Below are 21,942 nucleotides of genomic sequence, written 5' to 3'. Positions count from 1 at the left end.
CGTTACGATTTTTTAGACGTAGGGTAACATACGTTGACGAAATTGAAGTTAAGGGCTTATTTCACAAGATTTTTAGTTGAGGGTTTATTTTATGATTCATCTTTAGTTGAGGGGCTTAATTACTTAAAAAACCATATCTTAATTATAAAAGATCGTGTCGACCAATTTTTTTCATTTAAAGAGATTTATGATTTCTTTTTTGTAGAACGCTTTGATGACAAAAGACGCTCAGAGCAATGTTCACTTATCATTGAGGGTATAACTACCACTACTAGCGTTAACTCTCGACACTCAAGCATGCACGAGATATGAAAATCGACAGTCTAACTGTGGTATCTATCAATCAATCAAATTTAAAGTCTAATTAGATTTTGACCGCGCGGGTATTTTTGTGGTGACCGTAACTCAAATATTAAATGAATTTATATTTATTATTAGATATCTAAAATATTTAAAAGCTGTTATATTATTATTATTTCAAACCGGTACAATGTTTTCATTGAGTTTTCATATCTGAATCAGACTTGTGGTCGAATCGTAAAATCTAGTAACTCATATATAGTGGAATAAAATATAATAAAATGAATATAGTAAAAGTATCTTAAAATCAAAAAGACCGTTATTAACCCACTGAGAAAAATATAATTTGTTTTATAAATTTTTGATATATTAATGTACATTTGACTTGTATAAGAAATTTCTTTTAACAAATATTGTTAAGTTTATTTATAAATATATTAATTATCAATCTATCAAAATAGTGAAGCAAATATTATTTTTTTTCCTTTTTTAATTTTCTATCAAACTATAATCAATTTTGTTTTTTAAAAAAAAATCAGTTTGTGACAGATATTTTATTATTAGAAATCCATACAATTTAAATAAAGTTACATTTATATGTATTTATGTATAAAATGGTCTTCATAATTTGGGATTTTGTAAAAAATGGATCTAAAGTTAATTTGGTTAATTTTTTTTCTGTAACAAAAGTTAATTGGATTTATAATTTTCTTTTCTGAATGGATTGTATCAGTTAAATTATATTTTTTAAGTTAAACACCCAAAGTCCAATTAATAATATTTATTTTGCTGATAACAAAGTGAGATTAAATAGAGATAACATATAATATATAAGGAAGACCAAAAAATAAAAATAAAAAGTAAAAGGGTCCAACAACCTTTTATAAGTAAATTTTTAAAGACTGTTTACTTTTTAATAGTATAGATTAAAATATTTTCGTAGTATATTATTATTATTTTTTGAAGAACATTATTTTATAAAAAAAACTATTATTTTAGACAGAAAAACTATTCTGTTAATAGAATTTTATTACGATCAACCACCTCTCATGTCATTTTTAAATGATCATATCATATTATTTTATAAAATTTATTTTACCTGTATATAAAAGGAATTGTCAAATGAAATTTCTTTAGCAAAACAATGTTACCTTCTTTTTGTTATTAATCCAAACTTGATTTTACTATGTTTTTTTAAATATAATATATGCATCTGTTTAATTAACAGAATAGCTCTTTATAAAAGAGCAGCTGAAATTTTGAAGAAATAAAAATTAAATTACCTTCGTTGATTTATGACATATACTGTACACATTACGTATTTTTAGGCCCATACACATGTACATGTCGTTATATATCTGTTCACACTTTTTAATTTAGCTGAAAATACAACTCGATTTTTCCAATGATATACAACTCAGAATTTGTGTTTGGCAGCGAGAGACCTACGGTACTCACAAATAGAGTGAGCTGAGTACAAACTAATCTCACTTCATTTGAGACTACAGCAAATATCGAAATTAAATTACTTTATAGTATGGTGATTTCTAGACATTAATTATTTTCTGCGACCAGCGGCAAATAAACTATAACATATATATGTTCTGACGTCAACTGATGACCTTTCACATGTGAAATAATTTGGCACTAGGATTAGATCCGCGCTTTGCGCGGGGTGAGATTTTTTAAAATTTTTTAAAAATTAGGTTATAAGATGAATATTACTGATATGTGGTGGGGTTTTTATTAAGAGATATAGGATTTTTGTTTTTTCGTTATATAAGTATTTATAGATATTGGAAGATTAAATTGTATTTACAGTCAATGATCTTTCTATAAATATTTTTGTTTATTACCGAGTATGTGATATATTTTTAGTAAGACAAATAAAATAGCATACCATTTTTTTGGTAACTAATCTTATTAAAAGATTTATATTTGATTATTGTAAAGACTTTAACACAACTTAATAGAACTTGGAATTAAAAAAAATATTTCTCACAACATTTATGTAAATTATATTGTCGTAACATATATAACATAATAGATGAGTTGAATAATTATAATGGGCCATAATAATAAACAAATAAATTGAAAGGCCCGATTATATTTGTTCCTTAATTATGATTGTCCAATATTTGAGGGGAAAAGCAAGTCATTGTCTTAACACAAATTGCAGATATATTGTTTCCCAAATTTTTTTAATTTTTCCCATATTTGCCGTTCCCGAATCGACTGTTTCGTTTATCACCGTCACAGACGATTCCAAAGCGATCTTCTGATTTATCTCTCTGTGCAATACGTATTCCCGTTCCAAACCTAATCAATAACAGCAATCGAAGGTTACTGGTCTTCCACAGAGTAAACAATCGATTCAGAAAATGAGAAGCTATAAGGTTAGTCAAGTTGATAATATTTTGAGATCTGTAAAATCAATTATCAATTGCAGGGAGTTTCATTTGTTTCGGTATTTATTTTTCAATCGGGTCTCGAATATAGGTTGAAATCTGACATAGCTTTCACAGAAAACCTAAATCCATCGTTTACCTATATGATTTCAACAAATCTAAATTCTATTTAGGAGTATCTATTTGAATTCAAATGCTTGATAAAAATGTTAAAATTTAATGATTGTTTGCTTGATTGAAATAGAATTTTTATGATTAGTATTAAAAATTCTTTGCTTGATATGAGTATACTTAAACAATCAAGCAAAGCAAAACTTTGTGAATTATCCTTAAATGTATTTGAGTTGACGATATATTTTAGTTTATATTGAATAAGAGTTTCACATTGCAGAGAAAGATTGAAGAGGTGGGAACTAAGGGTGTTTTTTCAGACAATAGGACGTCTACTAATAAGGTTAGCATCAACTGTATTGACACAATAGTGAGATAATTAATTATACGACCCAGTAAAGGACGCACTTGTGAAAAATTAACTATCATTTAGCATTGTAAAAATAGAGATCAAAATAAATTTATCTTATGTTATAAAACCCAGGAACATTATAAAGCAAAATCAAAAACTGAAAGAAAAAAACTGAAAACGATAAAATGTAACACCAAACGTCCTCCTCATTATCCCTTCGAATGCTTGTTGCAAGACATCAATAAGCATTTGGTGGAATCCTGTTAAAAAAAGGACAATTTTTTTTAACAAACAGTAGAGATCTTTAATGATATGAACAAAATCGTGTTTTGTAAAGATATTAATGCTCTTACAGCTGACGAAAAGCTATAATCTCCGGAATATTGGGTTCGAATTCAATCCTCGAACATCCTTCAATGTTCGTGATGAATGTGAATCGACCTAATGAAACATAAAAAAAATATTTTGGTAAACACGTATAATTTAAGAACCAATTTTACAGCGTATAAATTAAGTATAAATTTAACAGGTTTAAAACAAAATTTATACCTTGGAGCCTTTCGATTTGCCAAAAACTCAAGACACACAAAACAACATTTGCTCTTGTATAATTCCAGTAAGCATCAATCTCAACAGCGTTCCTTCCATATGCAACACAGTTTAGATGTTTATACCTGTAATGTTAAGAGTCATATCATCTTAGGAAAATAGTAAATGTATTGTGTCATAAACAATGGATTAAAGTAACACTTGAACTCACCCAGGATTGACCAAGCTAAAACGCATTTTTGGTATCATTGGCCCTCCAGGGGCTCCAACATGTTCTAGATCACCAACACTCACCATAGCTCCGTAGACGTCTATTGAATAGAGTAAACATAAGTGATATGGGATAACACAATGTAAAACATAAATATACATATGAAAGTGTCAAAGAAATATTATTAACATAAGGAAATTTGACGTTTAAACTTTTAAAAACAACATACCTACAGAGTACATAGGATGTGCAAGGCCTCTCAATATGGTTTTAAATTCTTTAAAACCATAATAGTTGCAATCAGTTCTTGCTGGGACGTTATTAATAATAGTATTCTCACCAGTAAATACATGGAAGCGGTTTGTAGTAACCCTAAACCGGCGGAAATTATACATTAGTTTGAAACCATGGATCTCATACCATTCTCCTTCAAACATGATGCATTCATTTCTGATCATTATTTCATCGACAATAGTTCCTAGAACCGTGTTACCCTGTATGCAAACATAAAATTAACAGTTAGAAAAACGACCAAAAAAAATAATACAGTATAAACGGTAATAATATCAATCATACTTTTTCATCACCCATTAGCATTTGAGTTTCCCCACGGATTATTGCAGAACCATCCTTCCATTTACTGATTACCTTCACTCTGACTACAGGATTTTTGAGGGGGAGCTCAAATTCAGAGAAAAACATGATAGAGCTCATGAGGAAATTGTAAGTTGAAAGAGTTTGATCTTTTTGCTTTTTACTCCGAGTTATTAACATATATATAGGATACCAACTATAGGGCATCGTAATATTAGACTTAACATATTGTATTTTCCGAAATTTATTGCATTCAGTACGCGGAGGGAAGAGTATATACTTTTCGCTTGCGAAGCAAGTTGAGATCGTCTGGTATATATGTTACAATAAAATTTCTGTCCAAATTAAACAATAAATCTTGAATATATTGTAACACATTAGATTAAGTTTACTTATTTAGACACGTTAGATTAAGTAAACTAATTTAGATACATGGGTGGCTATAACAGTAATATAAATCTATACGTATGGTATTTTTGATACAGAATGCCAAAAACGGATATTGCAATAAAAGAATTTTTGATTCTATACTATGTTGGAGGAAGGTATATAAATATAAGTTTATGTAGTCATTCTTTTCGTTTTAGTAAACCAAATAGGGAATATTAGTATAGTCCACCTTATAGAGCCCATATTAAGAACCCACTAACTTACTTCACAATTCGGTTACCGGTTAGAGAAGCTACAATATAATTTAGGTTACACCATTCTCTACAACCAGACATTAAACCAACAGTTAGTTAAATATCGAATATATAGATGAGTTACCGAAACTGTATTGTTATGTGAATAGCTGGCGTTCTGCGCCCAAAAATTAGAAGTGCAAAATAAACTAAACTGGAAATCGCAAAAGTAGACAATGTTGCATAAGTCAGTGATTTATTTAGGTTCAACTCTAACTTTTGTACATCCAAATATTTATGGTTTGTTTAGCACACGAAATGATAATTTGTTAAAAAATTGTTTCGGTTTACAAAACCAACTAAGATATATTAAGAATTTAATCGAATATAATTTCTTTTTTTCCAACCCCTGCTAAACATTAAAAAAACTTATTCTATTATGACAGGCTTAAATAAAGAAGCAGGAAGTTTTGATATAAAGTCAAGCGAAGGAGCAACTTCACACCTTGAGTTCACCATGCATCCAACGTACATGAAAATTATTAGGTGAGTTTCTCATAATGTCAATAGAATTAATCCATGTAGATTGCTGTTCAAGTATAGATAATGAAAAGTAATTTCGTCGTTTCTTTTTCGTATAGCTTCGCCAGGTTGCTGGATAACTTTAGAATGATAATCTCGCACACTTCCTTAGTCACTGCCGTAATATTGGTTCTTCCCTATTGAAAATACATTAAACCAATCCTATATTATTGCCACGATAAGAACAGTTATATTTATACACAAATTATACAAAAACTTACATATGCTTCTCGTAGTAGTTCCAATCTTCAGAAAACACCAAAGAACAATACCATATTTTCTGCATATTATAGATAACCACATTGATAAGTTTTGAATTTATTCAATCCGAAAGAGTATTAGGCAAATAACGAATAGGTACCTGGATTCTTGAAGGTATTGTAACTTCACATTTCCTTGTCGAAAAGGTTTTGAAAAACCTCCTTGTACACAACATTCATCGTCGACAATTGATGATTTCCATCTTTGTCGGTAATAAGAATCTTTAACCCCCTCCTCGACTTGACCCGAGAAACAGCAACATACAATTGTCCATGAGAGAAGACTGGTTTAGGAAGATACAACCCAACATTGCCTAATGTTTGCCCTTGGCTCTTGTTAATTGTCATTGCAAATGCGACTTTAAGAGGAAACTGCCTCCGCCTCATTTTAAATGGAAGGCTTGCATCTGAAGGTTCAATCAGAAGACGATGTAAGAAGACCTTCTCTCCAACTCTAGTGCCCGTGATGAATTTAGCTGCGATTATATGGATTCCAAGTTGTGTTATCTGGAGCCTAGTGCCGTTACATAAACCTTCCGTAGGATCTATGTTCCTTAAAATCATAACCGGTGTACCAATTCTTAGTCTTAGAGCATGATTAGGCAGTCCGGAAACTTTAATGCTATTCAAAAATTCAGGGGAGAAGACGGAATCATCTTTCGAATTCAAATCAGAGGGATCAATGCTGTCTGAGCTTAAGTAAATTCTTTCCTCACCTAAGAAAAAACGAAAAAATATGAATAACATGACAAATTAAATAACATTAAACTAACATGGGAAAATACCTTTTAGACGATCAAGCATATAGTCGTTAATTACTTCTACATCTGCGTTGGTGGGACATAAGATAGCTCGCTCTTGGAAGAAAACTGGATCTTTCGAGTCTTCGAACGTGTTCCCATAAACTTCAGAAACAATAGCTGCAATTGGTTCTTTGCATTCCTTTATCAACAAATCTTTTGGAATTTCTATCATTGTTTCCCCAGTATTTGGTTCATTGATCTTCCCATTTCCTAAATCCAGTATCCATTTCGAGAAGGTCTTTATCTCTTCAGCCTGCTGCGGATCAGTTTCAGCCATTAACCTCATGTTTTTCGTTAGTTCCAATACCTTACAATGCTTCCATAAATAGGAAGAATTAAGAGTTGCCAAAACAATGTCAGGTCTAGATCCTCTCGGAATTACGGGTAAAATCTGTCGAAAATCGCCTCCGAAAACCACAACTTTACCACCGAATGGTGTTCCCTCCGACTCTTCATAATATCAGCCATTGTTTTATCAAGAGCTTCGAAGCAATGCTTACTCATCATAGGTGCTTCATCCCATATAATCAGAGATGCTCTAGCTATCAGTTCTGCCTGATTACTACCTGGTTGTATCTTGCAAGTCGAGAACTCATCTGGATTGATCGGTATGCCAAATCTTGAATGCGCAGTTCTTCCACCAGGCAGTAAAAGTGATGCTATACCACTTGATGCGACATTCAGAACAATTTCACCTCGTGATCGAATAGCAGCTGATAAGATATTCCACAAAAAGTTTTTCCTGTCCCTCCAAAGCCGTAGACAAAAAAAACACCGCCTTGTCTGTTAAGCACAGCACCAATTATCTGATCATAGATTGACCTTTGCTCATCTGTCAATTTCACAATCCATTCATCATGCTGTGAACGCAATTCAGCTTTCGGATAGTTAAGCTCTTCTTGTATCAGAAGATTTTCCGTGAATGATTGTGAGCTCTCGGCTGGTTTTGGCATTGTATCCCAATTATTCAGCGAACTGTTTTTGGTACGTAGTATGTTTTCGATCAAAACTAACGTACAGTTTAAGATCTCTTCCTCACTCAAAATGAGCCCTACAACATACATAAACACTCAAATGTTATAAAGAACGCTGCAATTACAGTAGTCTTATACGTGTTAAAACGGATTGATCAATACCAGGATAGTTTCTTCGCTTTCTTTCATTGTAAAGAACATCTTCAGATAACAAATCTTTCGTTGCTTCCCATACCAATCTGGGCGACGATAAACTACCAGATAATAACATTTTGACGAAAAAATTTCGAACATAACCAGATGATGCCCAGAAACTAATCTCTTTAAGACCTTCAATATACTCTTTGTCATCGTCCAACAATCCACGGGCATAACATGCATCTTCATAACTGGGTTGAACAATGCCATCAACAGTCTTAATATCAGCATAACACTTTGGCCCTCTTACCTTATTGAGTAAAACCCTCAAAAAGTATAGTTCCCCGGAAGAAGGAGATACAGGCGCCAACCTCCCTATAGCAAATCCTTTTTTCCGTGGATTCCATGCTTTTATTTTCGCGTCATAGACAAATTTCGTTGGTAGTTCAGCATATGTCAGTTCTCTTGCTTCAGGGTATCTAATACAACAGTCAAACCAAGCCAAAAACATTGTTTTTGTAGCCAGCGCCCGATCGATTACACTTTTAACCGAATCCCCTTCTTTGTAAATAAGTGGTTGCTCACCTTCTAGATGGAATGTAAGTTTCTCAACAGGTGTAGATCGATAATGCGTTGGAAAGGCTAAGATTCTCCACGCAGACTCGCAAGTTGATATGTATCTACAATGAAACCAATTATCAAGTTAGAAACTGACAATTATCTATATAAGTTAAACGACACAATAAACATTACAGTCACAACGAAATACCTCGCATCAAAATAGTTCTTGATTTCATCAACTGCTGGCTCCTCGGTAACATCTCCAACGACGGTATCACGTAACTCAGTTTGTGGTCCGTTACACTCGGTCTGTGCTTGGGAACTATTTCTCTGTGTAACAGTTCCTGTAATACGGTCTTGTCCTTTATTAATGTACTTGAATAAGTACTTAATAGATCTAGACTGATTGCACCACTCGACATTGATGTGTGCATTGTAGGCAAGTAAGAGCTTTTTATTGTAGGGGACCACAAATCTGTTATCACACTCCACGCCTTTCTTCTCTATAAAAGCACCGTTATCCCTTCTACGATATACTGGATAACCTTGGGCATCAACAGTGGTTTTTTCCACATTTTTTCTAGGAAAGAATTTGCTGCATTTCCCATCTTGCATACATGGCGAACCACTGTTCACAGAACCGCATGGCCCATGAATCATTAAATCTTTCACAACTTCGTATAACCTTGGTTCAGTTGCTTTATCAGGAATCTCGGCTGATATCATCCTATCAATATCATCTGCTTGTGGTAGCTTGTGCTGTGAATCCATAAATACCAATATATGAGCATGGGGAAGACCTCGTTTCTGAAATTCAACAGTATAAATTGCTGCAGACAAAAAAATACAGATGTGTAAACCATATGCTTTATCCCTTCACATAATATCTTAACAACCCACAATTATATAAGTAAAGATTTTGAAATTTTAAAAAACTACCTGACACTGTTTTCCCAAGCCAATGCTTCTTAGTTAGATCATCCATTAAACTATCCAGCTTAACTTTGAATAGTCTACAACACAGCTCAGGTCTATCCTCAGATCGAAGATTGTATTGATCAAAATACCTTTTCAACTCTGCCCATTTAGGATTACATGTAAAAGTAATGAATAGATCCGGAAATCCATGGTATTTGCAGATAGTCATTGCATCTAGATACATTTGATGCATATAGCGAGGCCCTCCTGTGAAAGACGATGGTATAATTATTCGATTTCCTTCAATAGACACACTCGAATTTCCTTGATTTGCAGCCTCAACAAACTTACTAAACTTCAAAGTTCTAAGGTTTGACTGATTTTTCTTATAAACCGAAGACGATGGGATTCGATCATTGTATATGCATCAACCAGAAATTGCTGAAGAAGACGTCTTGAAAGATGAAGAACCTGAGACCCAACTTTTCGAACCTGAATAAGATAGGCAAAGTACTCCCTCATACTGATATTAGGCTTCTTGTTTTTGAAGGGTCCTGTGAAACCATGTTTAATACCTAAACGAAAACCATCTTCACCATACGGGAAAATAAGTGGATACTGTAGGGGCAAATAGCATGGATGCAACTCACTAATCCTTTTAAGCTTCCCCGAAGTTTTTTGTAAGATGATATCACGCTTGTCCATATTTTCTTGAAAATCGCCAACAACTAATGCGGCAACTTCAGAAGAAGTGGGCAGGTTGTAAACTCTTCCATCTTGAACACGGGTGTGGATTAAGACCAAAGAAACGTCTCGAGTTTCTTCTTCATCATTAAATCTATCCATACTATTGCGAAAAGACTTGACGTGCACATTACATTCCCTTAACATTTCCATTATAGATTCAACCAAATCTGGACGGATTTTTGCTTTCCCAGAGTTCCCACTGCAAATAATAACCATAGACAATTTTGAGAAAATATATGTGAACATGGTTTGGTCAAAGAACCAATAAAATAAGTCTAATTCATGACTACCTTAGAGCAGATAAACGGTTCTCAACCTCATTTTGTGTATCATGAATATACAACTGCGAAAACTTGGCTTTCTCGTTTCGATTTGGCTTCATACTACCAATTAAGTGATAATTCTCCCCATGAAGCTTGAAAATCTTAGGACCTCTCCCTGAGTTAATAGAGTTATCAATCTTCCCCCGAGTGATGTAAAAGAAAACATCATATTGATTGGTCTTATATTATCCCGATAGTGCTTGCTGATAGCATCATCACTTGTAAGAAGCTTCTTAAGCAAGGCCGGTGGTTCCTTTAATACAGGGAGCTTAACCTTTCCTTTCATACAGCACATTGTGAAAATAGGAGTTTTGGTTTTTCTCCCCTTACTAATTCGCTCATTGTACCAAAACAGAGCTCCACAGATAGGACATTCGTGTGTCAGATCTCCATCATCTTTGTAAGCTAAAATACAAACGAATACATAAATAACATAGTTTGACACGCACTAAGGTGTTGTATTTGTTGTCAAAAAATATAAGTAAAATTATAACATTACCTTCTTCTTTATGTGGCAAAGGAAGTGATTTCTCCAAAGCACTGGAATTTGCCGTTCTGTTGTTTTTAAAATTGTTCCCACCAAAATGCTTTGTAATGGATTCTACAACCTTATTAATGTTTGCTTGACGCTGGATCTTCTGCAAAATAGTAGCGTCTTCACATGTGTCCGAGTCAGTTTCTTCGTCATGTTCTTCATTACTTGAACAGTCCCATAATTCATCCAATGAATCTGTTAAAATTTCAATATAGTCAGAGTAATATCTATCAGTCGCAGTAATAGAGGTTTTAAAGGTTAGACTGTAGTAACAAATCATAATATATCAAGTCAACTTATTAACCAATTTTCAAACACATACCATCTGAATCAGATTCATCGGATATAATATAAGATCGCCCCTCTGCTTCATGCAGGTCTTGTTCTGTAGATTGTGAGGGTTGAACCTGAGTTATAACTGATCCAGGATCCGGTGTAAATTGTAAGGGTTTAGACGATGCATAGCTGGATACACCAAGAAAAATCCCTTTTTGTTTTGCTTTCCGAGAAGATAGTCTTACGCCTTTTGCTGTTCATATTTTACCAGATCATAAAATAGCCAACACGTATATATAACGTCTTAATGGACATTTTGAAGCAATACTAAAATTTACATACCTTCTTCTTCGGGCCCCAGTAATAAACACTGATTCTCTGTCATGGTCTCCTTTGTTTGGCTTCTACTTGGTATTATTGGCGCTTGAACATTGGGTAGATTTTGGCATGTTTGAGAACTGTGCACAGGACCATTTAAATCTCTCAAAGATGTTACAACTGAACCTGTTCATAGTGATACAATCAAACATTAGAAACAAACATTATTGCTTTTGCATAATTTTATTTACCTGATGAGACATTACTTTGCCACCCCCTCCTCCATCTGAAAACTGTTTGACTGTCTTCCATGTGTATTCTTTTCTGTCCCATAACTTCCAAAGTCTCCCCTCGTCGAGTTTCTCCGCGCACGCACCCCAAATTAACATTAGTTATGTCAGCAAACACATTTTGCGGGTTCGTCTTACGCTTCTTAGTAACGGGTAAAGGTAAATTTTCCCGTTGAGTAGCATCTGCAAATGTGCAGAAATTGAATATTCGTTAAATGTAGTTTATTTAAATAAATGCTTCTGGTTTGAGGTTAAAACACTTTCCTGGTTTTTTCCTCTTTGAACGTTTGTTTGCAGAACATGACCGTCCCAATAACTCGACCGAACTCTGACCAGTATTCTTCTGTCCGTAGTACAAACTATCGTTTTCTGTACATCGTTCATCAGTATTAGGTGCAGAGGTTGTCCTTTTAGAGTAATTGTCCACATCTACATCGATATCAATAGAAAGGGTGATTTATTAAAAAACGGTATATATAAACAAAAATCTTTGACACTAAAGAGAAAGAATCCTACAAATATTATACATATTAACTCAAAAACTTAATAGAAATTACTGTTTGTTGTATCAATCCCGTCAGAGGCGATAGTTAAACTATTTTCGTCTGTTCCAACAATTGGATGGTTCGCTGAAACGGGATTTTGCCTTTTGGTTGAAATGATTTCACGCCTGTGTGCTCTAGCAGCTCGGTCCAAAGTTTCTGGACGATGTGGTAGTGGTTCCGTGTTCTTATCTGAGACAATCAACCATTAATCATAAAAGATTCCTCATTAAGAAACTGCATACATAGTGATGGACATTTTTATAGATAGTTGAACAACCAAGCGAAAAAGGTCAATGGCAGACGATATGTTAGAATACATACGTAATTGTCCTCTTTTTTCGGATAGTCTAAGTCGTCTCTGTGCTCTTGCCAGTTTTTGAATATGTGGATTATAGAAAACATATTCTCTGCCAATTCGAACTCCTCTTTTGCTTGATAATTTAGAACTCTGAATCTCATCATCTATTGCAGAAGAAATTTGTGCTGCAAGTTGAAATTATAAATATTCCATATATCTTTAGAAAAATCCGACTCAAACAACATAGATATGGATGACATACTTTGACTGATTAGCTCTGACACTCGACCATTACATAAACCTTCTGGAGTTCTGCCCCTGCGTTTTTTCCTCTCCATCGCTATAGAAAACGTGGTTAGGTTTGGTTAATGTTCGGCTCTAGTGTTTTACTTCTCCATTGATGTGTACCATTAAGTTAGCCTATGTGTTATTGACTTACCTTAACTTATTATGTCCATTTACTGAGATTATATATTTATACCAAAGGTACAATATAGTATGTACAAATCTTTACAAAATAAAAAATATTTAATTTTTTCCAACTCATTTTAAACTTATAAATCTTTTGTGTAGAAAACATTTATAACGTAAGGTTGAGTTAACAAAAAATTTGTATCATATTGCCTTCGTTTCTTATAACTTATTTTTATGCAGGACTAATCCTCTTAGTGAAGGGCAACCGTATTGATGTTGAGTTGGACTCTTATCTACAATTGACTGAATCTCCTAAATCCGTTCATTGGAAGCACAACTTGTAAGTTTTATAAAATTACGGGAAAATAGATTCAGGTGCGGAACTGACAATGGTAGATAGGACTAAAAACCGGAGAGCATATGAAGCGTTGTTTAGTGATTATGGAACAATAAAGAAAAATTTCTTGTTTATAGATACTAATATATAAGCAGAACTTTGCACCGTCAAAAAAAAAAACAATTTTATGCAACCATATTGAAACAAAAGAGGCTTGCCATTAATTATAAAACACCAACATAAGTATCGAATATGAAAAACACAACATAAATATTTAAAAAAACTAACATAAAACTTAGAAGTTGCGAAAACATAGTTAAACAAAAGCAGAAGCCTCTATCTTATAAGAAAGCATTGTACCCACTTCAGCCACTTTTAGCAAACTTCTCCTTCTTAATCATCATGGAACCGGTACTCCTCGTAACAGAATTCTGGTCATTGATTTCTTCCAATTCAATATCGACTGCCCTAACACGTTTAGCAGGAGTCAGATCGTCAGACTCAAACTGCTCAGAAGCTGAACCTTGATTAGCAAGAGAGGCCTGCCGATATTAACCAAATGTAAATTAAAAAAAAACCCATGACATATGTGTTATAGCAAATCTATTACGGATCTATTACGGATCGCCAACTAAGTAAGGATGGCCACAAACCTCTGGTGCATCGGATTGAGTATCCATATCATGAAATACACCTTCGCTTCCCTGATAATGTCGTTTAGAATAGGTGAGAAATAATTAGAAATATGCAATTAGGACCATGTAAGTATCAAAAATAGAACTCCACGTACATCTCGACAGTTGCTTTCTTCAAAATCTTTGATCAAATCTTTGTTAGTGATCACCTTCAAAACCTTGTAGGTATCATGTTTGTAGACAAAGTTCTCCCTCTCGATTTGAATTTTGAATAAGCACGTTTTGCCAATGATGGTGTTAAGAACCGGAGGCAGCACATTGGTTTCCTCAATCTACATTGAGATAAAGAAGAAAGTACTTTATATTTAAGTTAACAGAGATGTAAGGCGCGGGTCTTAAACGTTTAAATATGATCTATAGGATCTGAATCACTACCTCGACTTTTTCTGACGGACCAGCAATCTGCAAGCATGGCTTGTTTACCAGTTGCACAGCAAGACTATCGAACACCATTAGTTTTGTGTTGCTTGTGTTATCAAGCACAACTAAATGCAATTTATACCTATAAGATTTGTTATTACAATTAGTTACAGGATGTTAATATTCATATAACACATAAAAACAAAACTGAAATTTTAAAAAGTACCTTGGAACTGTGACAGGATTGTAAGCGTTACACTTTACACAATAATATGTGTGCTTCAGATCATCATCGTCATTACCATCATCGTCCTTGACCGCATAAACGGTCGAGACTTTTTTAGAACAGACTTTGCAGCTCAGATAAAACCACCCCATATCAGAATCAATACCAGCGATGGTGCACATCAGAATACACTTTTCAACCTATTCAGACACAATATAGGAACTATAATGAGATAAAAAAAGTATAAATAGATATATATATAAGTTGTAAAACTCATTTTACACAATAAACATCTAAAATTGAAACCATTATTTTGAAAACTAACCTGTTTTGTTTCCTTCATTTCAGCAATGGTTTTTCTTGGTGTATGGGTAAAGAAATCATCTTTATCCGAAACACCTTTCGCAATAGCCGCGTACTTAGACTCCACGATGGCTAAAGGGAGCACATCTTTAGGCAAACTACAAAAAATTAAAACCAATAAACAATATATCAAAGCAAACACTGAATATCGAGTCAATACATAAAAGTTGTTTATATATTGCAAAATATTGTAACATACCTATCAGTGAACTTTCCAACTTCAATCATTGGAAGATTCAAACCTAATTCACTCATATTGTAGGCATTGCTGACACTTCTTTCTTCTGTTGGAAAAAGCAGCATGTCAATGAATCTACTATGGGTAATTTAGTTTTCAATTTATAGAGGCATACTTACCCTTCCACTCTTTGATTTTCCCAAATCGTAAAACCAAAATGGTACAATGCTCATCTCGAACCTGCATCGCCTCATTAACATCACAGGCGAATTTACCCCAAAGAACAACCGGAAGTTTATCATCGCTGCAATACAAAACAAAGTAACAACGTTTAAATAAAAAAGCAAATCAGGATTAGTATAAATAAAATAATAAACGATCAATTTTAAATAACAAAAACTTACTCCGAATTGCGCAACTGTAAAGAAATCTTCTCTGTTTCTTTCCCATTGACATTTAGATGTTCAAGATGACTGATTTCAATAATCTGCCCGATTAAATCTGAAAAACAGACACAAATGTCTAGGTTAAAATTGCTAAATAGAACCATTACGCATAAGTGATAATTCACGATAACTTACCAACCAAGAAATCGGCTGAAAGAGTACCATCTAGTACTTCTTTGAACTTCACTGGCTCAAAACCAGATAAATCCTCAGGCAGTTGCTCACATGGTCGTACACGTGTTGTGGACAGGAAGCTAATCCGGTAAGCATGATTAGTGGTTCTGTAGGAACCACAGGCATGCGTGACAACAAAATTGATCAACTTCAAAGACTGTCCTTGTCTTAGGAAGTGATCGAATTGTGCAACCAACTCCCTTTTAACCGATGCATGAATCTTAGCACCCTATGTAAATAGCAAAATAGACAAAAGACTTTCATAAACGAAATAAAGGACTAACGTAAAGTACTTTAAAGGCGTCCAAAGAATCCCGTACCTTAACATCGCAAAGAACCATTTCAATAGTTTCACCTCCAGCAGCTGAGTATTGTTTCCACAACCGGATGACTTTGACATTGATCTTCCACATAGTTTTGAAAGGCTTAACATCAGCGACTGGATTGATAGACATGGTTTCTAAGCTGTGGATTTTTTTTTTGCTTGTTTGCAAGTTGATGTGTGATTCGATGAGTCGGAGCATTGTTTATATATATGTCGTGTCTAGGTTTAGGAGCCATAATAATTACCAGAAAAGGGTCAAAGGAAACTACATATTTTATTTTCCTTATCTCATATATCACATTAACATCCATGAAACCTTGGTGTCGAAGCAAACGTGATGGCCACTCCATCGTTAAATGGTACTTAAAGTTAAATATTATTTTTTCTTTATCTTCTTTTTATTACATTAATGATTGCAAATTTCGTTCCTAAACTAAGTCTCAAAAATATAGGATAAAAGTGATGGCCAATCGAACATTTAAAGAAATCACATAGTTCCAAAGTTAAATGTATACCACGACATATACTTACAACCTTATTATATGTAATCGAATAACCACATTACATGTGACAATATTAAAATTTTTTTATGGTGGCAATAGAAATCCCCTATATATTGTAACATGTAAATCTACATAATAGTTATCAAGATAAATATATAAACACAATTTGCATTTTTTAAAAACATTTCATTACGGATTGACCAAAGTTGTAATGTCATGGACCGAGAATATACATACTAAATCACTATAATAAACTGACTTTTCCGGAAAAATAGATTCAGGTATGGAATTGACAATGGTAGATAGGATTAAAAACCGGAGAGCTTATGATGCGTTGTTTAGTGATTATGGAACAATTGCATAAATATTTCTTGTTTACGGATACTTATAGATAATCAGAACTTAACACAGTTGAATAAAATCTATTTTATGCAACCATATTGAAACAAAAGAGGCTTTCCATTAATTATTAAACACCAACATAAGTATCGAATATGAAAAACACAACATAAATATTTAAAAAAACCAACATAAAACTTAAAATTTGCGAAAACAGAGTTAACGAAAAGCGGAAGCCTCTATCTTATAAGAAATCATTGTACCCACTTCAGCCACTTTTAGCAAACTTCTCCTTCTTAATCATCATGGAACCGGTACTCCTCGTAACAGAATTCTGGTCATTGATTTCTTCCAATTCAATATCGACTGCCCTAACACGTTTAGCAGGAGTAAGATCGCAAGACTCAGACTCCTCAGAAGCTGAACCTAGATTAGCAAGAGAGGCCTGCACATATTTCCAAATGTAAATTTAAAAAAAAAAACAATTAACAACCAGTCAAACTTATTGCAAGTCTATTATGGATCGCCATCAATAAGGATATTGTCAAACCTTTGGTGCATCAGATTGAGTATCCATATCATGAAATACACCTTCGCTTCCCTGATAATTTCGCTTAGAATAGGTGAGAAATATTCAGAATAAGCAATTAGATTTATATAAGTATCAAAAATAAAACTCCACTTACATCTCGAGAGTTGCTTTCTTCAAAATCTGTGATCAAATCTTTGTTAGTGATCACCTTCAAAACCTTGTAGGTATCATGTTTGTAGACAAAGTTCTCCCTTTCGATTTGAATTTTAAATAAGCACGTTTTGCCAATGATGGTGTTAAGAACCGGAGGAAGCACATTGGTTTCCTCAATCTACATTCAGATAAAGAAGGAAGTATTATATGGTAGTTAACAGAGATGTAAGGCATTAATATACCCGTTTAAATAAGATCTACAGTATCTGAATAACTACCTCGACTTTATCTGAAGGACCAGCAATCTGCAAGCATGGCTTGTTGACCAGTTGCACAGCAAGATTATCGAACACCATTAGCTTTGTGTTGCTTGTGTTATCAAGCACCACTAAATGCAATTTATACCTATAAGATTTATTATTCCAATTATTTACAGGATGTTTATATTCAAAATACACATAAAAACAAAACTGAAATTATTAAAAGTAGCTTGGAACTGTGACAGGATTGTAAGCCTCACACTTTACACAATAATATGTGTGCTTCAGATCATCATCGTCATTACCGTCATCGTCGTTGACAGCTGGAACGGTCAAGACTTTTTTAGAGCACACTTTGCAGCTCAGATAAAACCACCCCATATCAGAATCAATGCCAGCAATTGTGCACATCAGAATACACTTTTCAACCTATTCAGACAGAATATAGGAACTATAATTAGAAAAAAAAAACTTATATATATAAGTTGGAAATTGAGTTTACACAATAAACTTCTAAAAGTGATAGAATGATTTTGACAACTAACATGTTTTGTTTCCTTCATTTGAGCAATGGTTTTTCTTGGTGTATGGGTAAAGAAATCATCTTTATCCGAAACACCATTCGCAATAGCCGCGTATTTAGACTCCACGATGGTTAAAGGAAGGTCATCTTTAGGCAAACTACAAAATATTAAAACAAATATACAATTTATCAAAGTCCACACTACATATCGAGTCAATGCATAGAAGTTGTTAAATGGTCAACAAAATATTATAACATACCTATCAGTGAACTTTTCAACTTCAATCATTGGAAGATTCAAACCTAATTCACTCACATTGTAGGCATTGCTGACACTTCTTTCTTCTGTTGAAAAAATCAGCATGTCAATGAATCTACTATGTGTAATTTAGTATATAATTTATAATGGCATACTTACCCTTCCACTCTTTGATTTTCCCAAATCGTAAAACCAAAATGGTACAATGCTCATCTCGAACCTGCATCGCCTCATTAACATCACAAGCAAATTTACCCCAAAGAACAACCGGAAGTTTATCATCGCTGCAATAGAAAACAAAGTAATCACGTTTAAATTAAATAGCAAATAAGGCGTCCTATAAATAAATAAAAAATAACTTTTTAATAATCAAAAACTTACTCCGAATTGCGCAACTGTAAAGAAATCTTCTCGGTTTCTTTCCCATTGACATTAACATGTTCAAGATGACTGATTTCAATAATCTGCCCGATTATATCTGAAAAACAAACACAGTTGTCAAAATTAAATTTGATAAATAGTTTCTTATTGCAGAATAGATTTAAAGATAACTTACCAACCAAGAAATCGGCTGAAAGAGTACCATCTAGTACATCTTTGAACTTCACTGGCTCAAAACCTGATAAAGACTCAGGCAGTTGCTCACATGGTCGTACACGTGTTGTGGACAGGAAGCTAATCCGGTAAGCATGATTAGTGGTCCTGTAGGAACCACAGGAATGCGTCACAACAAAATTGATTAACATCATCGAATGTCCTTGTCTTAGGAATTGATCGAATTTAGCAACCAAGTCCCTTTTCACCGATGCATGAATCTTAGCACCCTAGGTAAATAGCAGAATAGACAAAAGACTTTCAGAAACGAAAATAAAGGCATAAAGTAATGTACTTTACAGGCGTCCAAAGAATCTCGTACCTTAACATCGCAAAGAACCATTTCAATAGTTTCACCTCCAGCAGCTGAGTATTGTTTCCACAACCGGATGACTTTGACCTTGATCTTCCACATAGTTTTGAAAGGCTTAACATCAGCGACTGGATTGATCGACATGGTTTCTAAGCAACGGATTTTTTTTTGGCTCTTTTGCTTGTTTGCAAGTTGATGTGGGATTCGATGAGTGGGAGCAATGTTTATATATATGTCGTGTCTAGGTTTGGGAGCCATAATAATTACCATCAAAGGGTCACAGGAAACTACATATTTTGTTTTCCTTATCTCATATATCACATTAACATCGATGAAACCTTGGTGTCGAAGCAAACGTGATGGCCACACAAATATTTAATGGGTACGTAAAGTTAAATATTATTATTTCCTTTATATGGTTTTATAGCATTAATGATTGCAAATTTCGTTCCTAAACTAAGTCTCAAAAATATAGGATAAACGTGATGGCCAATCGATCATTAAAAGATACTTCTTTATTTTTGGCAATACCATTACTGATTTAAAACTTGTTGCCAAAGTCAAAGTTATATTATATTTAAATATTGCATACTAAGTTTAATGTATGCCACGACATATACTTACAAAGTAAGTATAACAAACCATATGTTATCGAATAACCACGATACATGTGACAATATTATAGTATTTTGTTTTAATTTCGCAATACAAATCCCCTATAGAAAATAAATTCCATGGTTCAGTGTTTTCTTTCCACAGTGTTTCTAAGATATTTAAACTTTGGCATACCGGTTAAATTGAGTTATCATAAGAATTAACGGTGTTTCTATTGTCTTTATGTATGACCTTATCATCAAATACTTGGCAATCCATCAACAGTTTAAAACAAATTAGTATGATATAGACATACACAATCACATTTCATCATTGACTCTGTCGTCGAAAGAAGCGTATTTTGGTTTCTTTCGAAAACTGGATAGTAAAATTAATAAACAAAATAAAAATTGAACAAATTTTCTTTAAATAAATTGGATCAACAGAGAACACTCGTCTTTGTTATCATATTTTGGTTTCCACGTTTTAGACATAGTATGCCAAACAAAACAACATATAGAAGAGCACGCTACATTTCCAGCAAGTTCTGATTGATTCTTCATCCATTCCAAGAACTTTTGTTTCTGTTGGTGTTCAAGTACATTCACATACTCGTCTTCTCTTATGTTTTCTTCCTTTGAAAACATAAGCTGGCGCCATATCCCTTTAGCAATCTGTAAATTAAAAAGGTTTTTAAGTAAGCATCTTACAAATGAATTTCTAAAATTATATAAACGGTAAGTTGAATGCAAATCCCCTATAATTATATTTTCTATATTTTATGACCTTCTCATGGTTTGGCCATGCGATTTTAGATGACATCCTAGAATAGATTTAAAGAAAATATTTGTCAACTTTTATTCTTCGTACCAAACTATAAAAGTATATATAGGAAAAGTTACAACGAAGTCTTCCAAAACACGACATTCTACTCTACTCATGCCTTGCACGAAAAGCATATACGTAATAAATAGTACCTTTACATATTCGGTCAGCCCATTCCGAATTCAATACGCCCAACCATTATGTTAATAATAAAATTTAGAATTAAATACATAATCAAAAGTTTACTTATGTAGATATAGCGAATCATTGTGTAAGGAGTATATGAGTAATGACGATAGGGGAATGTGACAATTGTATTTGACGGTGTAACAATTACATAACATTTTGCTAGGATGTTTAATTTTATACTAAGCTCAACATAATGAGCTCTATTATACTGCCACGTAAGACAATTAAGAGCACAACAAAAGGACACGTAGGAAGGGGCTATTTTTAATTATTACAAACTTGAGGTTATAACTTTTCAAATGATTCACAATTAATATATAGGGGATATCAATTGTAAACGGACAAAAATCTCTTATGGACCAAATGGTCAAAAAAAAGTCTACAACATCCAAAAAAAATCTAACATAGACCAATTAAAGAGAAATGACGATTTTGCCATTAATGAAAGAGTAATATGGGCCATTGGATCATAACATCTACGTTTTAATCTTGGCCATACAATTTAACACGTCTCATTCTCCCTCCTTCTCTTTTTTTAATCTCAGCCACTCACATCCACACAATCTTTCTTATCTCATTCTCTCATTCGAGTTGGTAAAACTAGTATAACTCGTACAACTAAAC

At 33.5% G+C, this 21,942-nt stretch overlaps 1 protein-coding gene and 1 long non-coding RNA gene across 7 annotated transcripts; one reads left to right on the top strand and one right to left on the bottom strand.

The window, feature by feature from the left end:
- Positions 1-1,083: 1,083 nt before the first annotated feature.
- Positions 1,084-17,153, top strand: LOC117128043. The gene is made up of 2 exons (XR_004451182.1): positions 1,084-5,694; positions 13,371-17,153. It is a non-coding gene; the product is annotated as an uncharacterized LOC117128043 (long non-coding RNA).
- LOC103860067 (replication protein A 70 kDa DNA-binding subunit E-like) lies at positions 13,285-20,037 on the bottom strand. 6 transcript variants are annotated; one of them, XR_004451133.1, is made up of 7 exons: positions 19,720-20,037; positions 19,185-19,627; positions 18,963-19,087; positions 18,805-18,889; positions 18,567-18,702; positions 14,258-18,450; positions 13,285-14,171 (listed from the first exon to the last, which is right to left on the bottom strand). XR_004451133.1 is itself a non-coding variant. In XM_033279465.1 (7 exons), exons 1-7 carry the CDS (start codon positions 19,978-19,980, stop codon positions 18,241-18,243), a joined length of 1,182 nt encoding a protein of 393 aa, XP_033135356.1. In that variant the 5' UTR covers positions 19,981-20,037; the 3' UTR covers positions 13,285-18,240. The 6 variants fall into 6 exon arrangements, 2 of the variants coding, with proteins under 2 accessions (XP_033135356.1, XP_033135355.1); XR_004451131.1 differs by having other exon boundaries at positions 13,285-15,395; positions 15,469-18,450; XR_004451132.1 differs by having other exon boundaries at positions 13,285-17,677; positions 17,763-18,450.
- Between the last annotated feature and the right edge of the window lie 1,905 nt (positions 20,038-21,942).

The sequence above is a fragment of the Brassica rapa genome, chromosome A09 (assembly GCF_000309985.2).
Source record: "Brassica rapa cultivar Chiifu-401-42 chromosome A09, CAAS_Brap_v3.01, whole genome shotgun sequence".
Classification (NCBI taxonomy): Eukaryota; Viridiplantae; Streptophyta; class Magnoliopsida; order Brassicales; family Brassicaceae; genus Brassica; species Brassica rapa.
Note: the sequence above shows the minus strand (reverse complement) of the source record. Positions and strands in the feature narration are given on the sequence as shown.